This window comes from Haliotis cracherodii, unplaced genomic scaffold (assembly GCF_022045235.1).
Source record: "Haliotis cracherodii isolate W230 unplaced genomic scaffold, xgHalCrac1.p SCAF_35, whole genome shotgun sequence".
NCBI lineage: Eukaryota > Metazoa > Mollusca > Gastropoda > Lepetellida > Haliotidae > Haliotis > Haliotis cracherodii.
The window spans coordinates 1712896-1733146 of record NW_027266292.1 but is presented as its reverse complement, the minus strand read 5'-3'; the positions used below and the strand labels follow the sequence as shown (position 1 = coordinate 1733146).

At 42.9% G+C, this 20251-nt stretch overlaps 1 protein-coding gene across 1 annotated transcript; it reads right to left on the bottom strand.

The window, feature by feature from the left end:
* Positions 1-399: 399 nt before the first annotated feature.
* LOC139477728 (deacetylase Atu3266-like) lies at positions 400-16126 on the bottom strand. The gene is made up of 6 exons (XM_071260125.1): positions 15722-16126; positions 8193-8309; positions 6926-7076; positions 4380-4465; positions 1774-2162; positions 400-694 (listed from the first exon to the last, which is right to left on the bottom strand). Exons 1-6 carry the CDS (start codon positions 16011-16013, stop codon positions 455-457), a joined length of 1275 nt encoding a protein of 424 aa, XP_071116226.1. The 5' UTR covers positions 16014-16126; the 3' UTR covers positions 400-454.
* Positions 16127-20251: the final 4125 nt, after the last annotated feature.

The following is a 20251-nucleotide window of genomic DNA, read 5'->3' as shown; positions in this document are numbered from 1 at the left end:
CTGAGGACATCCCATTACGGGTCACGTCAGAACGACCTTTCATCCGACCAATCAGAGCATCGCTTACCAGAATATGAAAGTGACAGTCGGAATGTGATTTCTGATCATGCAGCCTCAAAAACTTTAAATCCGAACGATAGTTACAGGTTTAACGACTTTATCCATACAATCCAGACCACCATCTATTAGCCATTCCAGAATGTTCTTTTGTTCAGGTTTCAAATTTGTAATCGAGAATTTGTCAAAATATGTTTCGTAGCATAGTCGCCAATTTGAAAAATGCCGTAAAGCACGAGAAAGCTGCCTTCTGATTGGTCATTCCATTGGTCGGTCAACGTTCGCGCAAGGTCGGTCTGACATGACCCGTAATGGGATGTCCTCAGATCTTTGTTTAGCGGTAGCGAGAACTAAGATCTGATTTTAATGAGTCGGTTTCAGTATTTCAGTTATTCTACTATAGTGAGGGTTTAGTGGCGTCCCGAACATCGGTGCTATCCCACGCATTTATACCACGTTTGATACTGTCAATGTTTGGATTGTTTGGGTGAGGTGACACATCGAATCGCTTGCCATTTCGCCAGACCCCAACCGGGATAAACCGTTTCTTCACCTTCCGAAATTGACCATAGCAGTCCTCCAAATCGATGTCACATTCCTCAATCTTCAACATGGAGATATCGGCCTCTCTTCCTACCTGGAGAGAAGAGGGGTGGCAGCTATATATGGAATGAACGTCAATCAGTACCAGCAGGATCAAGTTCAATATAAGTACTTCAACAGAAAATATGTCCGAAACAATACACTCTGCCTTGTTTTTGCTTGACGGGCAACAGTGAGTGAGTGAGTATGGTTTTACGCCGCTTTTAGCAATATTCCAGCAATATCACGGCGGGGGACACCAGAAATGGGCTTCACACATTGTACCCATGCTGGGAATCGAACTCGGGTCTTCGGCGTGACGAGGGAACGCTTTAACCTCTAGGCTACCCAACCGCCCCTGAAGGGTAACAAGTAAGCCAGCATTTTACATACAAGACTTTGGCATACATGCAGTAATCTCTAAGCCGACAAGGTAAATCTTATTGAAAATGATACATGTAATTGTTGTTGAGTCTCTAAACAGTGTTCTCCACATTTTTTTTGAATGTCATCATTAGATTAGATCTTCTTGTGAGGTCTAGGTCACCATTACATAAGTTTTCCAAATTTAGCATAAAATTTGACATTAATAGTTTTCTATAAGGCGACCCAAACTCAGATGACAATGTCAGTGAATTTCTCTTTAAAGCTGTACATATTTTCTTTAAATTTAAACTAATCCATGCTTTTGTCTCCAATTATGCTTGTTGTAAATAATACTTAACCATTCTGTACTTTTGAAAAAGAAAGGATCAAGTAGGCTCCTGGAGCTTTTTCCCAATCCTATTGAAAGTAAACAAGAGTTTGCCACTAACGTGGCTATATCCCCGCACCTGTTGCAGAATCTATGACATAATTAAATCTAAACAAACCCTAACTTTTTTTAACCGAGGTGGAACTTGTCATAGAAATTGTAAAAAAAAGAAGAGTTTGGAACCTAAGTCCATCTTGTTGCCATGGAAACGTAAAAAATAAAAATTTCTAAAATTTCTAAATAGCAAAAGGCACCAGTTCAGCATGTACCTGACAGGCCTGCAAAGTTTCAGGAAAAAATATTGAACGGTTTCTGAGTTATGCTCCGGAAACGAACCCTACGGACGGACGGACGGATCGAGCCCGTTTCTTGAAACAAACCTGGAGAGACCCAAGACAATTAGATCGTTTGATGGCGGCTGCAGGTTGTGACGTCACAGAGGCAATGACATCATTGAGAGGCATGCCAAGTGCGTACATCTTGGTCATGACCGTTGCTAGGTCATATGCCGGACCGTCCACGCTTTCACAATGGAGGTCAGTGCTGATAATGTCTGGCCAAAACCCTTCTTTGGTACATATTTCAGCCACTGTCCAGCCGAAAGAACCAGCACCATGTCCAATGTCGAAATAGATCCCTCTATTTTTGGCTTCCCATACATCTGGGTGAACAGCTTTTTTGTCCTGGTCAAGGATGTGTGACAAATGGGGCATGAAGGCGTGTGTGTAGATATCACCGGGCTTCATGTCTGAAGGACAGCACAGTTTGCCTATAGAAAAAACAAATGAATATGATAAATGTGAATCTTAAACAAAAGATCACAGAGATTAAGAGTGATCAATCTCATTAAAATCAGATCTTAGTTCTCACTACCGCTAAACAAAGATCTGAGGACATCCCATTACAGGTCACATCAGACCGACCTTGCACGAACTTTGACCGACCAATGGAATGACCAATCAGAAGGCAGCTTTCTCGTGGTTTACGGCACTAATTTCGAATTGGTGACTACGCTTCGAAACATATTTTGACAAATTATCGATTACAAATTTGAAACCTGAACAAAAGAACATTCTGGAATGGCTAACAGATGGTCTAGATTGTATGAATACAGTCGTTAAACCCGTAACTATCGTTCAGAGTTAAAGTTTTCGAGGCTGCATGATCAGAAATCACATTCCAACTGTCACTTTCATACTCTGGTAAGCGATGCTCTGATTGGTCGGATGAAAGGTCGTTCTGACGTGACCCCTAATGGGATGTCCTCAGATCTTTGTTAAGCGGTAGCGAGAACTGAGGTCTGATTTGAATGAGATCGAAGAGTGACGGGACATATTTAGAACATGAGGGTCTGATATTACTTAGAAATGCAAAGGTGATAAGTGTTAAGGTGGTGGTGAAAGGGGTTTTAATAATGTGATCCAAGATTATTTCATTCCGAAAGCGAAGTTTGTGGTTAATTGCTTGTACAAGCCCCACTCAGACGCAGTATACCCAAGACGGCAAATCCTTGTTTTATCCCTTTTATGCAAAGTGCCTGACAAGGTAACAGTAAGTACCACATTTTACTGTTTGACGCCACTGGAGGATTGAACCACCGACCTTCCACTCACCAGGCAGACGGTCTATTCACTGCACCAATGGAGGCAGAGATTATATGGCCCTGGTACAAGGGCTGGGATGATTCCAAATTTACTATCCGGGTACCCGACACCCCATTACCCGACCCTACCCAGGCATACGCTATAGGCCCCAAGAGTTGGGTACAAAATGTCCGAATGGGAATTGTTTTACCGCAATTTTGATTTTATATTTGATTTTTACCGCTATTTAGATACATGTATAAAACGATCTGGTCATGTGTACACTGCAGTTGATAGACGCTTTATCCTTACTCGAACATATAAAGGTCAGAACGAATGCTTGCATAGTGAGAGAAATGTGAACATGAGCTATACTTGTAGTGTAACCATTGAGTTTTATTGTTGATGTCATTATTTTAAAACAGTGTGTCACGTGACTAACCACGGGTACGGGTAGTCTTGTGGGTACCCGGGTCCTACTCAGGACCAACACGACCCGAGTGCCCGAGTTACCCGTCTCAGCCCTACCTGGTACTGTGGCAGTTAGAGGCATTACTTGTATTATTTAAATGATTTTAATCTTAATTGACATCAAAATCACCATCATTGTTCTTCCATCAGTTTTTCTCCACCATACTCAAATTGCCTGTCCCTTTGTGAACGGGTTCCTTGAATCCAAATTTGTGTTATTTAAAATGATTTTAATCTTAATTGACATCAAAATCACCATCATTGTTCTTCCATCAGTTTTTCTACTCCACACTCAAATTGCCTGTCCCCTTGTGAACGGTTCCTTGTATCCAAACCAGCTTACAAGGGTGTCAGGTGTTCATAAGGGAGCAACCATTATATTTGTTTTTCGGGGTCTAAATTAATCAAGCCCCTGTTTTAATTAAACATACTGTATGTATGTATCACAATGTAGGAAAATAAATAGTGTGCCCTCTTCTAACAGACAATTGTCCAACGAATACTGTTTATTTTTTGTTAATCTTAAAAAACAAATGGAGCAAATGTTTACATGAAAATATAATTAAGCTCCTAAACATTAAAAGAAGGCTGTTCTGAAGCCAAAATCCATCCCCGCTACGCCGCACCACCTTAAATTCAAATGGTTGCTCCCTTTTGCATTCCCGAGAGTACTGTGTATCATCGTACCCAACAATGTGGATCAATGCTCATGCTGTCAAGCACTGGTTTGTCTATCGAGCCCATGGAGGGGCGGTCGGGTAACCTTGTGGTTAAAGCGTTCGCTCGTCACGCCGAAGACCCAGGTTCGATTCCCGACATGGGTACAATGTGTGAAGCCCATTTCTGGTGTCCCCGCCGTGATATTGCTGGAATATTGCTAAAAGCGGTGTAAAACCGTACTCACTCACTTACTCACTATCGAACCCACCCACCTTCTTGCTTAGCGACTGGGACTGTGGACATAGAGTGGTGGACCATGAGTGGAACACCACTCTCGGTAGAGGCAGCCAGGGCCCTTCTGGAGAAACATAATCATTGTCAGTTAAAAACCTTTCCAGTGGGTTGTTTCAGTGCGTTTTCATGATACAAATTATTTCAGTGGTCACGTTCAAAGTGACAGAATGATCAAAGGGCAGCAACTCTTGAAGCCCTATAAGTAGCGAAGGATTTTACTGCGCTTCATTCTTTATTGCAGTTCGCATAAAAGGTCTTGAAGGCATAAAATGTTTGTGAAGCCAACAAAAGGTTGAGGTATGGGATATGAGAGGAGAGAATAGACTTCAGGAAAAGGTTCAGAAATGTTCCATATACCATCACTTACCTGTCACCCTCTTCCATATATCACCGCGACCTGTCCCAACCTCTTCCATATACCAACCCCAGCCTGTGTTCCTCTTCCATATACCAGCACTACCTGTGTACCTTTTACATATACCCCCCTACCAGTGTACCTCTTCCATATACCACCACCACCTGTGTACCTCTTACATATACCACCAAAACCTGTGTTCCTCTTCCATATACCACACCACCTGTGTGCCTCTTCCATATACCACCACCTGTGTCCCTCTTCCATATACCACCACTACCTGTGTACCTCTTCCATATACCACCCCTACCTGGGTACCTCTTCCATATACCACCACTACCTGTGTCCCTCTTCTACATACCACCACTACCTGTGTCCCTCTTCCATATACCACCACTACCTGTGTCCCTCTTCCATATACCACCACCACCTGTGTCCCTCTTCCATATACCACCACCACCTGTGTCCCTCTTCCATATACCACCACTACCCGTGTCCCTCTTCCATATACCACCACTACCTGTGTCCCTCTTCCATATACCACCCCAACCTGTGTTCCTCTTCCATATACCACCACCACCTGTGTACCTCTTACATATACCACCCTTACCTGTGTCCCTCTTCCATATACCACCACCACCTGTGTCCATCTTCCATATACCACCCTTACCTGTGTCCCTCTTCCATATACCACACCACCTGTGTGCCTCTTCCATATACCACCACCTGTGTCCCTCTTCCATATACCACCACCACCTGTGTCCCTCTTCCATATACCACCACTACCTGTGTCCCTCTTCCATATACCACCACTACCTGTGTCCCTCTTCCATATACCACCCTTACCTGTGTCCCTCTTCCATATACCATCACTACCTGTTCTTCTTCCATATACCACCACCACCTGTGTCCCTCTTCCATATACCACCCCTACCTGTGTCCCTCTTCCCTTTACCACCACTACCTGTGTACCTCTTCCATATACCACCACCACCTGTGTCCCTCTTCCATATACCACCCCTACCTGTGTCCCTCTTCCACATACCACTACCTGTGTCCCTCTTCCATATACCACCCCTACCTGTGTACCTCTTCCATATACCACCCCTACCTGTGTACCTCTTCCATATACCACCACCAACTGTGTCCCTCTTCCATATACCACCACTACCTGTGTCCCTCTTCCATATACCACCCCTACCTGTGTCCCTCTTCCATATACCACCCCTACCTGTGTACCTCTTCCATATACCACCACCAACTGTGTCCCTCTTCCATATACCACCACCACCTGTGTACCTCTTCCATATACCACCACCAACTGTGTCCCTCTTCCATATACCACCCCTACCTGTGTACCTCTTCCATATACCACCACTACCTGTGTACCTCTTCCATATACCACCCCTACCTGTGTCCCTCTTCCACATACCACCACTACCTGTTTACCTCTTCCATATACCACTACCTGTGTCCCTCTTTCATATACCACCCCTACCTGTGTACCTTTTCCATATACCACTACCTGTGTCCCTCTTCCATATACCACCACCACCTGTGTCCCTCTTCCATATACCACCCCTACCTGTGTCCCTCTTCCATATACCACCCCTACCTGTGTACCTCTTCCATATACCACCACTACCTGTGTCCCTCTTCCATATACTACCCCTACCTGTGTCCCTCTTCCACATACCACTACCTGTGTCCCTCTTCCATATACCACCCCTACCTCTGTACCTCTTCCATATACCACCCCTACCTGTGTCCCTCTTCCATATACCACCACCACCTGTGTACCTCTTCCATATACCACCACTACCTGTGTCCCTCTTCCATATACCACCACCACCTGTGTACCTCTTCCATATACCACCACTACCTGTGTCCCTCTTCCATATACCACCACTACCTGTGTCCCTCTTCCATATACCACCCTTACCTGTGTCCCTCTTCCATATACCACCACTACCTGTGTCCCTCTTCCATATACCACCACCACCTGTGTACCTCTTCCATATACCACCACTACCTGTGTCCATCTTCCATATACCACCACCACCTGTGTCCATCTTCCATATACCACCACCACCTGTGTGCCTCTACCACCCCTACTTATCCCTAGGCTACCTGTGTCCCTCTTCCACAAACACCCACCACATCCCCTACCTGTACACCTCTTCCTCCGCCCTGCCATTGTCTGTGCAACTCTGTGACACTCTGACCTTGACCCCGACAATCATGTCTGTGTTCTGTGTGACACACTGAACACACTTGGTCACATCCACCTGGTTCAGATGGTCGCACTCGCCACCCGAGGCTGTCACACAGGAGAGAAATCTTAATTACAGGTACACCAAAACAAGCGTAACAGGTGTATACTCGGGTACAACGGGAACTTTCAAGTCCGAAGATCCAGTTCGTTAAAAGCTGAATTCGATACTTCATCATGTCCTGGTATTTTTCGAATGAACAGTAATTCATCTTGGGGAAGATAATGAACACAAATGAAATCGGGACATTTCTAATGGCTTGACGTATTCTATATTTGGCTGAGGTAACTGATCCATCACGCTCGAAGAAGATAAGACAAACTCTGTTCCCACCAACACTTGTGTACGTGGTTGCGTTAATTGGCTTTGTCTTACATAGTATTATGCATAAAAGGTTGTCCACCAATCTCGAGGGGGGCATGGCAACATAAACTAAATTGTGTGTGTTTGTTTGTTGTTTGAAGCCGCACTCAGCAAAATTCCAGCTATATGACGGCGGTCTGTAAATCATCGAGTTAGAACCAGACAATCCAGTGATCCAGCCACCGTTAACATCTCACCTGGTTTGTTAAGGGAATAGGGCAACTTTCCCCAAACGTATACAGAGTTTGGCACCATGGCTTCTTTAAAATGTAATTCCACAATACATATATACACCAAAGGCGTGATTTAGTATCGTTTACATCGTAAGTAATTTAACTGGCTTCGAACACATCCCTTCTGCGTGACGAGCGAGCGCTTTAACCACGAAGCAATCCCACTGCCCCAAAACCAAAAGAATGGAGGTCCAGCCTCTGATATAAATGGGTGGATTCTAAAAGTAAACTGAAATTAATGCGACTCCAGGATTATCCAGGGTGTTGTATTTCTATATACCCTTGACCCATTCCTTCCATAGCTTCCTTTCGGAAGTGACATCACCAGCTCCCTCGCTCCTATCTTCAACTCAGCACAGAATTTCTTTAGTTTATCCTAATAAAAAAATAATAAAAAGGAGCCCAGAGATACTGCAGAAATCAAGACTTGCCAAACATTGTAGACTTGCATGGGCTGTATTTGATATATTTGTATCAAGGTTACTTTTGAGAATAGGTCAGGAGTATATATCAAAACAGACTTTTTAATGGTCTTTTTATTCATCTACTTGAATGAATATGGCCTACCCCCGGCCGAACAGCCCGCCGACGCCAGTCCATGGGATGCGATGTGAAGGAACGCGAGAAGCCGGGTATCGCTTCTCTCCGCGATGAACTTCCTTAATCCAGGAAATGTAGACGCACCTGTGGGATATTAGTAGAGTTGATATCCTTTCATTTAAAACAGGGGCGGTCGGGTAGCCTAGTGGTTAAAGCGTTCGCTCGTCACGCCGAAGACCCGGGTTCGATTCCCGACATGGGTAAACTGTGTGAAGCCCATTTCTGGTGTACCCCGCCGTGATATTGCTGGATTATTGCTAAAAGCAGCGTAAAACCATACTCACTCACTCACTCATTGAAAACACCCTCGCAACCCTGTCTATTAATCTGCCAACCGTATTTTCTTTAAGAACAACCACATATTGACTGCCACCATGACAGCGCACTTAACTGCATGTGAATACTGTCCTTGTTTAGATCATATGGGTATATATGACATCTACATATGAAGTGTATAATTCCGTCTACATTACGTTTAGATGTCATTCACTTTATTAGAGAGTGAGTGAGTTGGTTTTAACGCCGATTTCAACAGTTTTCAAGTTTTCCATGAGCACGGGTATGGTGCTGACAGACCTAAAAATATAATCGGGGCGAACCGGGATTCGAACCCACGATCATAGCTTTCTGGCGTGTCCAAGGGACACAACTCTGCAAAGCAAATTACGTTGGGTAAGACGACTGGGCCATCCGTGATGTACGAAAATTAAATCTACGAATCTCATAAGAATATCAAACAGTGAACTCCAATCAGGCAGCGACCTGTTCAAGTACACGCAGGCTCAAATCAGCCGAGGTGGATCAAGTTCTCTGCCTCTTTAATCTTGCACTGAACGTGCAGTTGCGTACCACGTGATCATTCTGCACGTACAGCTGTGATGAAAGGGAAGCCCTTTTTCACACATGCGCAGTCATTTCAACAGAATGCGAAGTGCATACATGCCAGGCAACGGAATGCTTATTGGGAAATCATGCAGCGTCAGAGTCCCATATAATGTATTAAACAAGATGCTATGTCTAAGTCAGTTCCTTATTGTTCATGAGCAACCGAATCGATGAACTGAATCGACCACAACTCCAGTAGCGTGTATCCTTTGTAAGTGAGTGAGTGAGTATGTTTTTACGCCGCTTTTAGCAATATTCCAGCAATATCACGGCGGGGGACACCAGAAATGGGCTTCATACATTGTACCCATGTGGGAATCGAACCCGGATCTTCGGCGTGACGAGCGAACGCTTTAACCACTAGGCTAACCGCCCACCCCTCTATGTTCGTTGTAACAACGGTGCTACACAAACGAAGTTTCCTTTTATTTCATTGAAATAGTTTTGCCATGACAGATTCACGACGTCCAATTTTATTTTGTTGTTGTTGTTTAACGCCGCACACAGCAAGGTTTCAGCTATATGACGGCGGTCTGTATATAATCGAGTCTGGATCAGACATTGCAGTGATTGATATCATGAGCATCAGTCCACGCAACCGGGATACGTATCAACCAAGTCAGCAAGGCTGACCACCCGACCCCGTTAGTCGCTTCTTACGACAAGCAAACTGAAGACCTGTTCTACCCCTGATCTTCACGGGTTACACCAATTAGTAATTTCAATATCATATATACTTCACACGCTGTTCTCACATATGGGTCTTTGAAGGGTACCCACCCCAATTCATGCAATAGAACCCGCGGTAGTCCGGGTTAGAATAAGCCTCAAGTATTATTTCATTCCGTAAGAGGCGATTAATATAAATGGTTTGTTGGTTGGTTGGTTTGTTGTTTAACGCCGCACTCAGCAATATTCCAACTATATGACGGCGGTCTGTAAATAATCGAATCTGGACCAGACAATCCAGTGATTGACATCATGAGCATCGATCCTCGCAATAGGGATCGATGACATGCATCAACCAAGTCAGCGAGTCTGACCACCCGATCCCGTTAGTCGCCTTTTGCGACAAGCATATTGATGGGTCTTCTGACTCGATGGCTTGGCTGAAGTTGAGTCATCTTACCCCGACATTATTCATAATATCAAGCACTAGTTTGGCTCGATTATTTGCGTTGTAAAACACAGACACACAGACACACGCACACATTCACATAAACGGTCTCTCTCTCTCTCTCTCTCTCTCTCTCTCTCTCTCTCTCTCTCTCTCTCTCTCTCTCTCTCTCTCACACACACACACAGGGGCGGTCGGGTAGCCTAGTGGTTAAAGCGTTCGCTCGCCACGCCGAAGACCCGGGTTCGATTCCCGACATGGGTACAATGTGTGAAGCCCATTCCGGGTGTCCCCCGCCGTGATATTGCTGGAATATTGCTAAAAGCGGCGTAAAACCATACTCACTCACTCACACACACACACACACACACACACACGTTCACTCATTCACGGCAGTCTGGAAACTGACAGTGTGGGTAGCATGGCATTGTTGCAGTAATATGGAGGCAATTTACAAAATACAGGTATTTCGTTGAATAATATTCCAGTTTAGCTTGGACTTATTATGTTTACACCAGCGATAAGACAAACGCTCGAGGCTCTTGTCTTTGCGTGACATCCATCCACATTGCTAGCACAACTTGTAATATTGCAGCAGACGTCAATTCACAGCCACCTATATATATATATATATATATATATATATATATATATATATATAAAAACGCTATCTAGCATCAGCAGTTACTTCACGACCATATATTTGGGTTTGCATGCGTGCAAGTCACACGTGCAGCATATGAACACGACCTATTTTTCTGATGATAGAGAACACAGAACCTTGAGCACGAGGCTCCTCTAAATATATCGTCGGCAACAAAACGCCTGAAAAAGACTGCAGAAAAAGAAGGTTTTCGGAGTTGCGAGCACGCGGTCTACGCCCGTGTGTTATTCTGCGTATGTAAATGTACACGCTATTGTACACGGGCATATTGTGGGTGTGTGAAAATCACTAAAAGCCGCACTCAGTAATATTCCATCTATATCACTGCCGTCTGTAAATAATGGAGTCGGGAGCAGACAAATCAGTGAGTGAAAGCATGAGCAACGATCCACGCCTGGGTCACGATGCCACGTAGACAACCACGTCAGCGACCACCCGAGAGGTGAAATGGGGTTTAGCGTCGCGTAAAGATTACTGCATGTGTGTGTGTGTGTGTGTGTGTGTGTGTGTGTGTGTGTTAGCCTATGCACTGAGATACCATGAATATCCCACTCAGACACAGTATACTGTTTGTTTGTTTGTTGTTTAACGCCGCGCTCAGGAATATTCCAGCTATATGACGGCGGTCTCTTTCGGCAAGCATGGGTTGTAAAGACCTATTCTCTACCCGGATCTTCACTCGTCCACTGACTTCGAGCAGACCACTTCTTGTTTATCCCCTTAATGACGAGCGCCAGGCAGGGTAACAACAAGTACCATCTTTTAACGTCTTTTGGTTTGACGATTGAACTCGAACCCCCGACCTTCCGCTCTCCGGGCAGACGCTCTACCACCAGACCACCGCTACACTCACCATAACACGATTCTGAAACATTTGACAGATCGATTGTGGTTATGAAAATATTGTCAAGCATATGAACATGAAACAACACATTGTCTCCACAATATGTTATCAGTTTCGGTGGTAGACCCTGCCACGTTGGTTGCCCGGCAGGAAATATCGCAAACATCCTCGAGAAAAATACTCCCGAAAAGCAGACACGGTCTCCATTCGCGGTGCCGCGTAACCTTTGTCGACATCAGGTAATTGCGGATGTGGCGACACGTGCTTACATCGAGTATTGTATGACGGTCTCCAGAGAATATTGTGTAACATTTAGCTTTAGCTCAGTTTCCACGGACGCATTCCCCGCGTATAATGTCACCATTGATGCACGTAGACAGTCGTCACTGGCGACGTTGCCTGCATGTTACGCAATCGTCGCACGTCGCCAAAAGGTATTTTGAGACAGTCTATACACTGATCACACATTTCGGACAGTAAGACTGTTAATTGTGGTTTAGAGGCGTGTTTAAAGTTTTTATGAGATTTTGAAACGATATGTTATATTTTTGTTGTTCGTTTTGACTGAAGCTGTTAATTATTTTTTTCTTGTTTCTGCAAAAGGAAATAATGATAAACTCACTATGGATTAGGACTTGTGTGATTGAACTTCATCAGCAAGACAGCTTGTGCCTCATGATTGTTGAGTGCTCACTGATCCAGTGACCGGGGTAGTAATAATAATAATAATAATAATAATAATAATGATAATAAATGGACTTTATGATTTCGTACTTGTGGAGCAGCAATATGATTATTATTATTAATAGTAGTAGTTGTAGTAGTAGTAATAATAACAGCGGTAGTAGCGGTAGTAGTTGCAGCATCAGTAGTTGTTGTAATTGTGAGCGTAGGTATAGTAGTAGTAGTAGTAGTAGCAGCATCAGTAGTAGTTGTAATTGTGAGAGTAGTAGTAGTTGTTGTGGGTGAATGAGTAAATATTACTTTAGGCCGCATCAGCAATGTTGCTGCTAATCGCGGCAGCACAAACACAAGTAGTAGGCGTAGCAGCAGCAGTAGTGGTAGTAGTAGTAGTAGTAGTAGCAGCAGCAGTAGTGGTAGTAGTAGTAGTAGTAGTAGCAGCAGCAGCAGTTATTTTTTCCATACATATACTAGTATTCTACAAACCTCGATCTACAAACACGATCAAAACAGCAAATAACGCGAAACAAAGCCACGTCAGCAATAATGGTTGTATTTTACTGGCGCTTCGCAGCTTCTGTCTTTGTCAACTTTACATAATGGACTGTGACTATCCGTTTCTTGAAAAGGAGTGTGTGCATGTCAAAATATGTGATCAAAAGCTGGTTGACGAAGTCAGTATGTACACAATCCTGCGGAAAATATGGTTCAGATAGATGTATATATATACACCAAAGGATTTCGTCAGGGAAGTGAATAAGCTCTAAATATAAACATGACTTAAATAGACTGTGCTGGCATGCCTGGTAGTATGACATGACCTTCTTTAACCTTGCACGGTTATTCTTTATCTTCTTAAAATATTGGACAGAAATTGGAGACGCCGCTTTAATGGTGCCTGCTGTAGCTTCTAAATCTACACGTAAGGCCATTTGATATAGTTATATTCTTGAAAAGAGCATTTACTATAAGGTATTAACGATCCTAGTTCGCCACTTCAATTTTACTGAAATTATTAAAACAAAATAAGTCTGTAATTATTTGTTTTAAAAGTCTTTGCGTAATTATTTATTCAAAATGTATTTATTTATTCAATTATTTCTCAAACGTGGACATCTCGTGGCAAGTATGTCACCCGCACAACTTTATTTTATTACTTTAAAATGTTAAATTTTGTATTTTAAAATATATATGTATATTTGATGAATTAGTTAATTAAAATAGGTGAATTTATTCATTCATATCGCACGCACGCACGCACGCACGCACGCGCGCGCGCGCGCACACACACACGCACACACACACACAGATCCGCCTCTGGTGATACAGGCCAAGCGGTTTGTCGAACGTATTAGATGATGTGGCAATGTAGGTTGAGCACGGTGCACCAACAGATGCTGTACACGCAGGCACAGCTGCAGTATTGTAAGTAGTCCGTTCCAGCCACGCGGTGCGGTAAATGCAAATAATGACCATTATCTTCCTAGTCATGTAAACTGCCACGTCAAGCGCTGTAACTTGTTGTCGCGAATGGAACGCAACCCCGAGTGTGGTTTGGGATATGAAATGACATAAATAAGATACGAGATTCTATCATTTGCATGAAACGTGAGGATTGTGGGTTAGTTAACAAACATATTTTAGTTTTCGTGAGTAAGTCAGGCTTTACGCCGCTTTGGGGGTTTCTGTACCTACGTTAGTGATTGAACCTTGGTCTGGATCGGGATAAGCGAGTGCTTTGAGCAACAGATTGTCACATTAGTGGCAGTGAGTGAGTATGTAATTTACGACGCATTCATGCCTGTAAATAAAAAAAAAGCACAACAGATGACACACACTGTACCCATTTGATAAATTGGCTACGCAACAGTTGGTGTTAATATGATCGATGTGTTGTATTAATGGGTCAAGTGAAATTTACAACGGGAACAGCAATGCAGGGAATCGGGGCGCGATCACCCGAGATCAGCAGTGTCATAAAATCTAACCACCCAATCCACATATAAATCGGAAACCCGACAAAGAATGTAGATCGAGGTGAGAGCGACGATGATAAAGGACCATTGTAACTCTAATAAACATGACCGATTTAACTCGCGTTTGATAGGTTATTGCAGAATTTGAGGCCTTTCATTGGTTCGTTTACAGCCTTGTCGGCAGGATATTAAAAGCAATTGTTACGTCATAATCTGTGGATTCTGTTAAAAGTGTGACGTCACAATATATAACGTCATAGTGCGTAACATCAGCGAAACAATGGCCTTTTAAAGAATTGCGTTTATCGTTTATGGGTTTTTGACGCAGACACCGGAATTACAATGTTCACACCTTTTTTACCTTCATGCGTCATGCACGAGTTTTGAATTCAATTAATGTAAATACGTCAATGAATGAAGTGTCGCTGAATCACTTGCAATTTATTTACAGGATCTTGACCTTTAGACGTGAGACTTCCTTTAGTAACTGAACTAAATTCCCTTGGTAAGTATTCAACTATATAAACCAACTTGCATAATCGAAATTCTGAACATTTAATCACTCAAGACGGATAAACAGTTATTTCATAGCCTGTTGCCCGTAACGTACATAATAGTACGTATGTGTGTGTGTGTGTGTGGGGGGGGGGGGGGGGGGTCTCTAAGGAAATGATTCTTAGTTTAAATCATAATTCCTAGATAATATAAATATTAAGAACAAGTTGTCCACCAAAAAGGCTGTGTACTGTCCGCTTATCAAGACTTGCCCATTACAAGTACACAATAAGTACACATCCATGGTCTTCGTGACTTGGAGCAAGGCTAGTGTGCCATTTACTTGCAGCAAGCAACAGTTGGGCTCACGTGTAACCTAGCATCGTCAGCGGCAGTAGCAGTGGTAGTACAAGTAGTCACCGTAGTAGTAGATGTAGCCGTAGTTGTCGCGTTAGTGATAGTTAGCACTGGTGGGAACATTCTGCGGTGTTGAAATAGTGTATTCTCCTGAAATTGCTTTGCTTAAATAAAAGAATAATACCTTATCACACCTAATAATACCTTATAATATCGGAAATGTGATATGTACCAACGTGCTTACGAAATGATGGTACATTTGTCAGCACCTGGTTTGAGCTGCTTTCATTGAGAATATTATTGCATGTTAGAACACTGGATTGATCTCCTGTCTTGTACGAATATCCGATACAAATGTAATACCCAAATCACATAATTCTTCCAACTTGCATCATTCTCTTTGACATAAGTAGGCTTCCCCAAAGATAAGTAATTATCTCTCGCAATCGACAAGCGTGAGAGAAGGGCCACACCCACCTGCCGAGCCAGCGTCGACAGCAGTCGTTACGCCACGTGCAAGACAACTCTCATCGATATTTATGCCTAACGGAGTTGCATGTTGATAGGCGTGCACGTGACAATCGATCATCCCTGGAATCACAATATACCCGTCAGCGGAGACCACATGCTGAGGGTCAAAGGTTACGGACGAGTCCATGTCGATCACTGCAATTTTCCCATTTCGTACACCTACACTCCCCCTTCCATCAAGGCCAGTAGCAGGATTAACGATTCGGCCGCCGCATATGGCGAAATCCACTTGTTCCATTGTTTCGAGCAGTTTATGTGTACACCTGTGTATAAAACAGCTACTGTACACAATCAAAGCTATAATCCAAACCTCGGGAGCTAATTTAGCAGTATTGTTTGTTGGACACAGAAAGTAGGCCAGTCTCGTCCGAAATCACGAGGTGTATAGCCTGTTTCAAATTATATCGGAGATGGGCCAGGTAAAACCTCCCTCGCTCGTATTTTCATTTCCTCGTCTACAAACAAAGTATTGGTCACAGTTATTGCAACTTCATTGCCGTATTCCAATTGTCTTTTTACACTAAAATGTTGTATTTATCACACATCTCCAACACAGTCAGTTTCTGACGCATATTCTGTGGATCATTTTATCATAATTTACCTGCGTGCTTCCCTGCCCATGCTGTTTGCTGGAATATATATTTTAAAATGGTATGTTTCCCTTATGAAGAGATTTTGAGTGTCTAGTTAGTATCATTGACACACCGTGTTGTTTGAATGGGTCACAGCGTCCTGCTGAGGTTCTGAGACTGATACGGAGACCCGGTGAACAGACACGCAATTTACCGTAACACTCATTGTAAAATGCACAAAGGTAAATAATATTTTTTATCTCGGAAAATAATAGGTACGATTTTACAAATATCTTTTCTGTAAAATTGGGCTTTTTAAATAAATATCATTCGACCGAGAAGAAAAAGGAGCAAATATTAAGCAGCTAATGTATTGTGATGAAAAACAAGATTTGTGTTACTTACGTCACAAAATTGCATGTGTCAAAATAATATCCAAACCAATAAATTGACCCAAACCAAAATCCACGATCCGGCGACACACATTGCCTCATCGTGAATATTGCGGAAACCGATCCATTTTTATGTCATCTTTATTAGCCAAACATTGTGGCGATTCAGGGTCACAGCATGCTTTTGGTCCAAGTATGGGAGTCACGATCGTTTTAGCGCTAAGGTCGCTTTGCGGAACTGGGTTGGTCGTAAGGGATCTGAAGGTCAGATCTGTGACCTGGCTTACTGCATGTCATCGTGTCCGAATGGTTGTTCTTGTTTTGAGACACTGGTTTGTCTTGCCCCAGACTCAATTATTAACAAGCCGCCTTGGTGTAGATGGCAGTGTCGTAAAACAATATTCATTTACGCTAATATGCGACATATTAATGCTGTTATGATGTTCCAATACCCATAACCGTTAGTTTAAGGCATGTATGATTACGATTAAGAGGGCTCGGTTCCATTTTGGGAATTTTCATTGCCAAAGAAATCCACCGCCCAAAACATGGATATCTATGTCAAGTTAAATAAAAGACAGTGAGTACACAGCCAGAGCATGATAAAAAACCACAATGTACAACCTCAGCGATTTAAAAAAATGAACATGAACCCTTTCGTTGTTGTACGTGTCTTCTTTGTGAAGACAGATCTGCAGGGGGGTGGTGGGGTGGGGTGGGGCGGGAGGGTGGGGGAGTGTTTCCTACTTCCTCCATAAACTATTAGGGCAACAAATATTCTTATCCAAACACACAACATCGAAACAGGGTAGTCGAGTGGGTTCGCTTTAACGTTTGTTTGTTGTTTAACTCCGCATTTAGCAATATTTCAGTTTTATCATGACTGCGGCCTGTCAATTATCGAGTCTGGTCTTGACAATAAGTGATTGATATCATAAGCAACAATGCACACCGTGACGCGCAATCAAACCTGACCTTGCACTCCATTCACTCGCTCTTACGACCAGCATTGGTAACTGGGGACGTGTTCTTACTCGGGTTAAACGCCGCTGTCTACGATGTTTCAGTTACATCACGACGTGTCAGTTTAAGAAGCACAAGAGCCCAATGCACACACACACACACAAAGAGCAGGCTCAAGACCTTCGAGGACGGTATCTGGTTCGAACCATGAATCACTAGGATTGAACTCACAGTCATCGGATTGTGGGTTGACTAAGGGACACAATTCTGCACAACGAATTGAGTGCTTTATACAGCCGTGCCACCCATCCTCCCACATGAAGCTGGAGACCATGCACAGTTGCTGTCGAGAACTATTACATATTGGTATGTAGGTTAATACGTTGGGATGTGTTTCTTCTCAATGCGTGATCGGTAATAACTGAACGGATGTGCGCATGCGTGCATGGTGGCACGGGGAAATCGCAGATCATGTGTCTCATTGACTAACCACGCAACAGGCGTGCCAACACGTAACGTACTTTTATCATAGACCCCGGGATTGGGTGTAATTTCTGAACGTGTCTTTGAATGAGCTAATCGCTTTATTCTTTATCCTCGATTTCTACGAAGAGCCACATACGAACTGTATAGGTGTTACATGGAACGGAATTAAAGGAAACAACAGGGATAACACAAGAGGATTTATACGTCTTTGCGTCAGCAGTTTTTCGAGCATATGTTAAACATGGTTAGCAACCATTCTGGGGCTGGGACGAGTCCAAATTTACTACCCGGGAACCCACCGCCCTCTTACCCGACCCAACCCGGGTACCCACTGAAGGTCTCAGGAGATGTCTCAAAATGTCCAATTGGGAACTTTTTTAGCATAGCCCTGGCAAAACGTATATAGATACATGTATTAAACAATCTGGTCATGCATACACTGAAGTTGACTTAAGTTATATCTTTATTCAACCATATGACAAGTCAGAAGAAATGGGTGCATAGTCAGAAAGAAAAACGAACATTCGTGACTTGTAGTGTAACCATAGAGTTCCAGATAATTTTAGCCATTAAACAATATATCACGTGACTAACCACAGGTCCGGTTGTCCTGTGGGTACCCGGGTCCTACTCAGTACCCACCCGACCCAGGTACCCGAGTTACCCACACCAGCCCTAAACCATTCAGTACACGTGCGCGTGTGCGCTTCAAATCTCATGTGGTGTGACCAGTGTATACTCATAAAAATATTCATTATGTAGATGACAATGACTCAATTGCGAGTGATTCCGTGACATTTTATTGGCAAACCAAGCAAAGGTTTAGCCTTTAGGCTTCCAGAAAGCACGGTTTCCTGGTTGTCTGATAATAGGATGGATGGGTCTTAATGTCCTCAATTGTCACGTATTTCGTTGTTTTGTTTAAATTTCTGTGTTTTAATTATTCAATGATTGAAGTAATTATTGTTATTTGCTAACTGAACGTAGATTCATGTTGTGTGCACACCTGTTTTTTACGTTCATATCCCCATATATCCAAACGTTTGATGTAAATTCTAAAATGGTACATCAAAGAGTGAATAAGGTTTTTACAACTTTCATAAATTAAATATTCCATCAATATCACGTCGGAGGTGAGTGGTACCAGACGGGATGTGGGGAGAGCGGGTTTCACGTCAATCACAATGTAGGCATATATCATATATTTTTCAGCCATAATCATAATCACTGTGTCATACAGGAAGTAGGATAACCAGTAGTCAGTAGTCATGGCCCACTCCATTGTTTTTCAGCCCATGTTCTGCCAAGGTGTAACACTGTTATTAGGACCATGTGTGGAACAGACATGCTGTCCTGTTTCATTAGGGTAATCATGAAACTGTAGATTGGTAATTGCACGTTTAACTTTGAGTAAGCACACACGGAAAGTGGTGTTTCATGGCCTTGAATATTCATTTTCTAGTTTTTCCAATAGCCCTGAGTCTAGTCGCATTTAAAGAAATGAACTGACATATGAAAAATATAATCACCAACACATTTTGAGAATTGTCAGTTCAATGGGTGTTGGTATTATCGGCTAATCTCAATTATTAATAATGAATATTTTCATAATTATTATCATCATAACGTTTCGTGTTGATTTATAGTAGTACACTAGTAGTACCATCAATCAATAGGTTCGTTAATAAAGATTTTGTCATTATTTGTTCAAGTTGATAATTTTGACGTATATTAGATTATCTACGGTATTGGATATTGTTCGTGTCGGCGGAGTTCTTGTAATCTATTACATATTTCGTACAAGTGTAGTCTAAGCCTGAACACATACAGAAAGAAAGGCACACTACCAAATTATATATTGCAGAAAGAAACAGATACAGTATTTTAAACACCGAGAACCTGTGGTAAACAGGATAATATATTCTGGCACGTCTCTTTCAGAGCTCAATGAACAAATACAACGCCGCCGCCTCGGGGGAGTATTTATTGAAACAGGCTATAGCTGGATGAAAGGTCGGCACAGAATCTGAAAGCTATGACGTCACTTCTCTCTGTGTGCTATT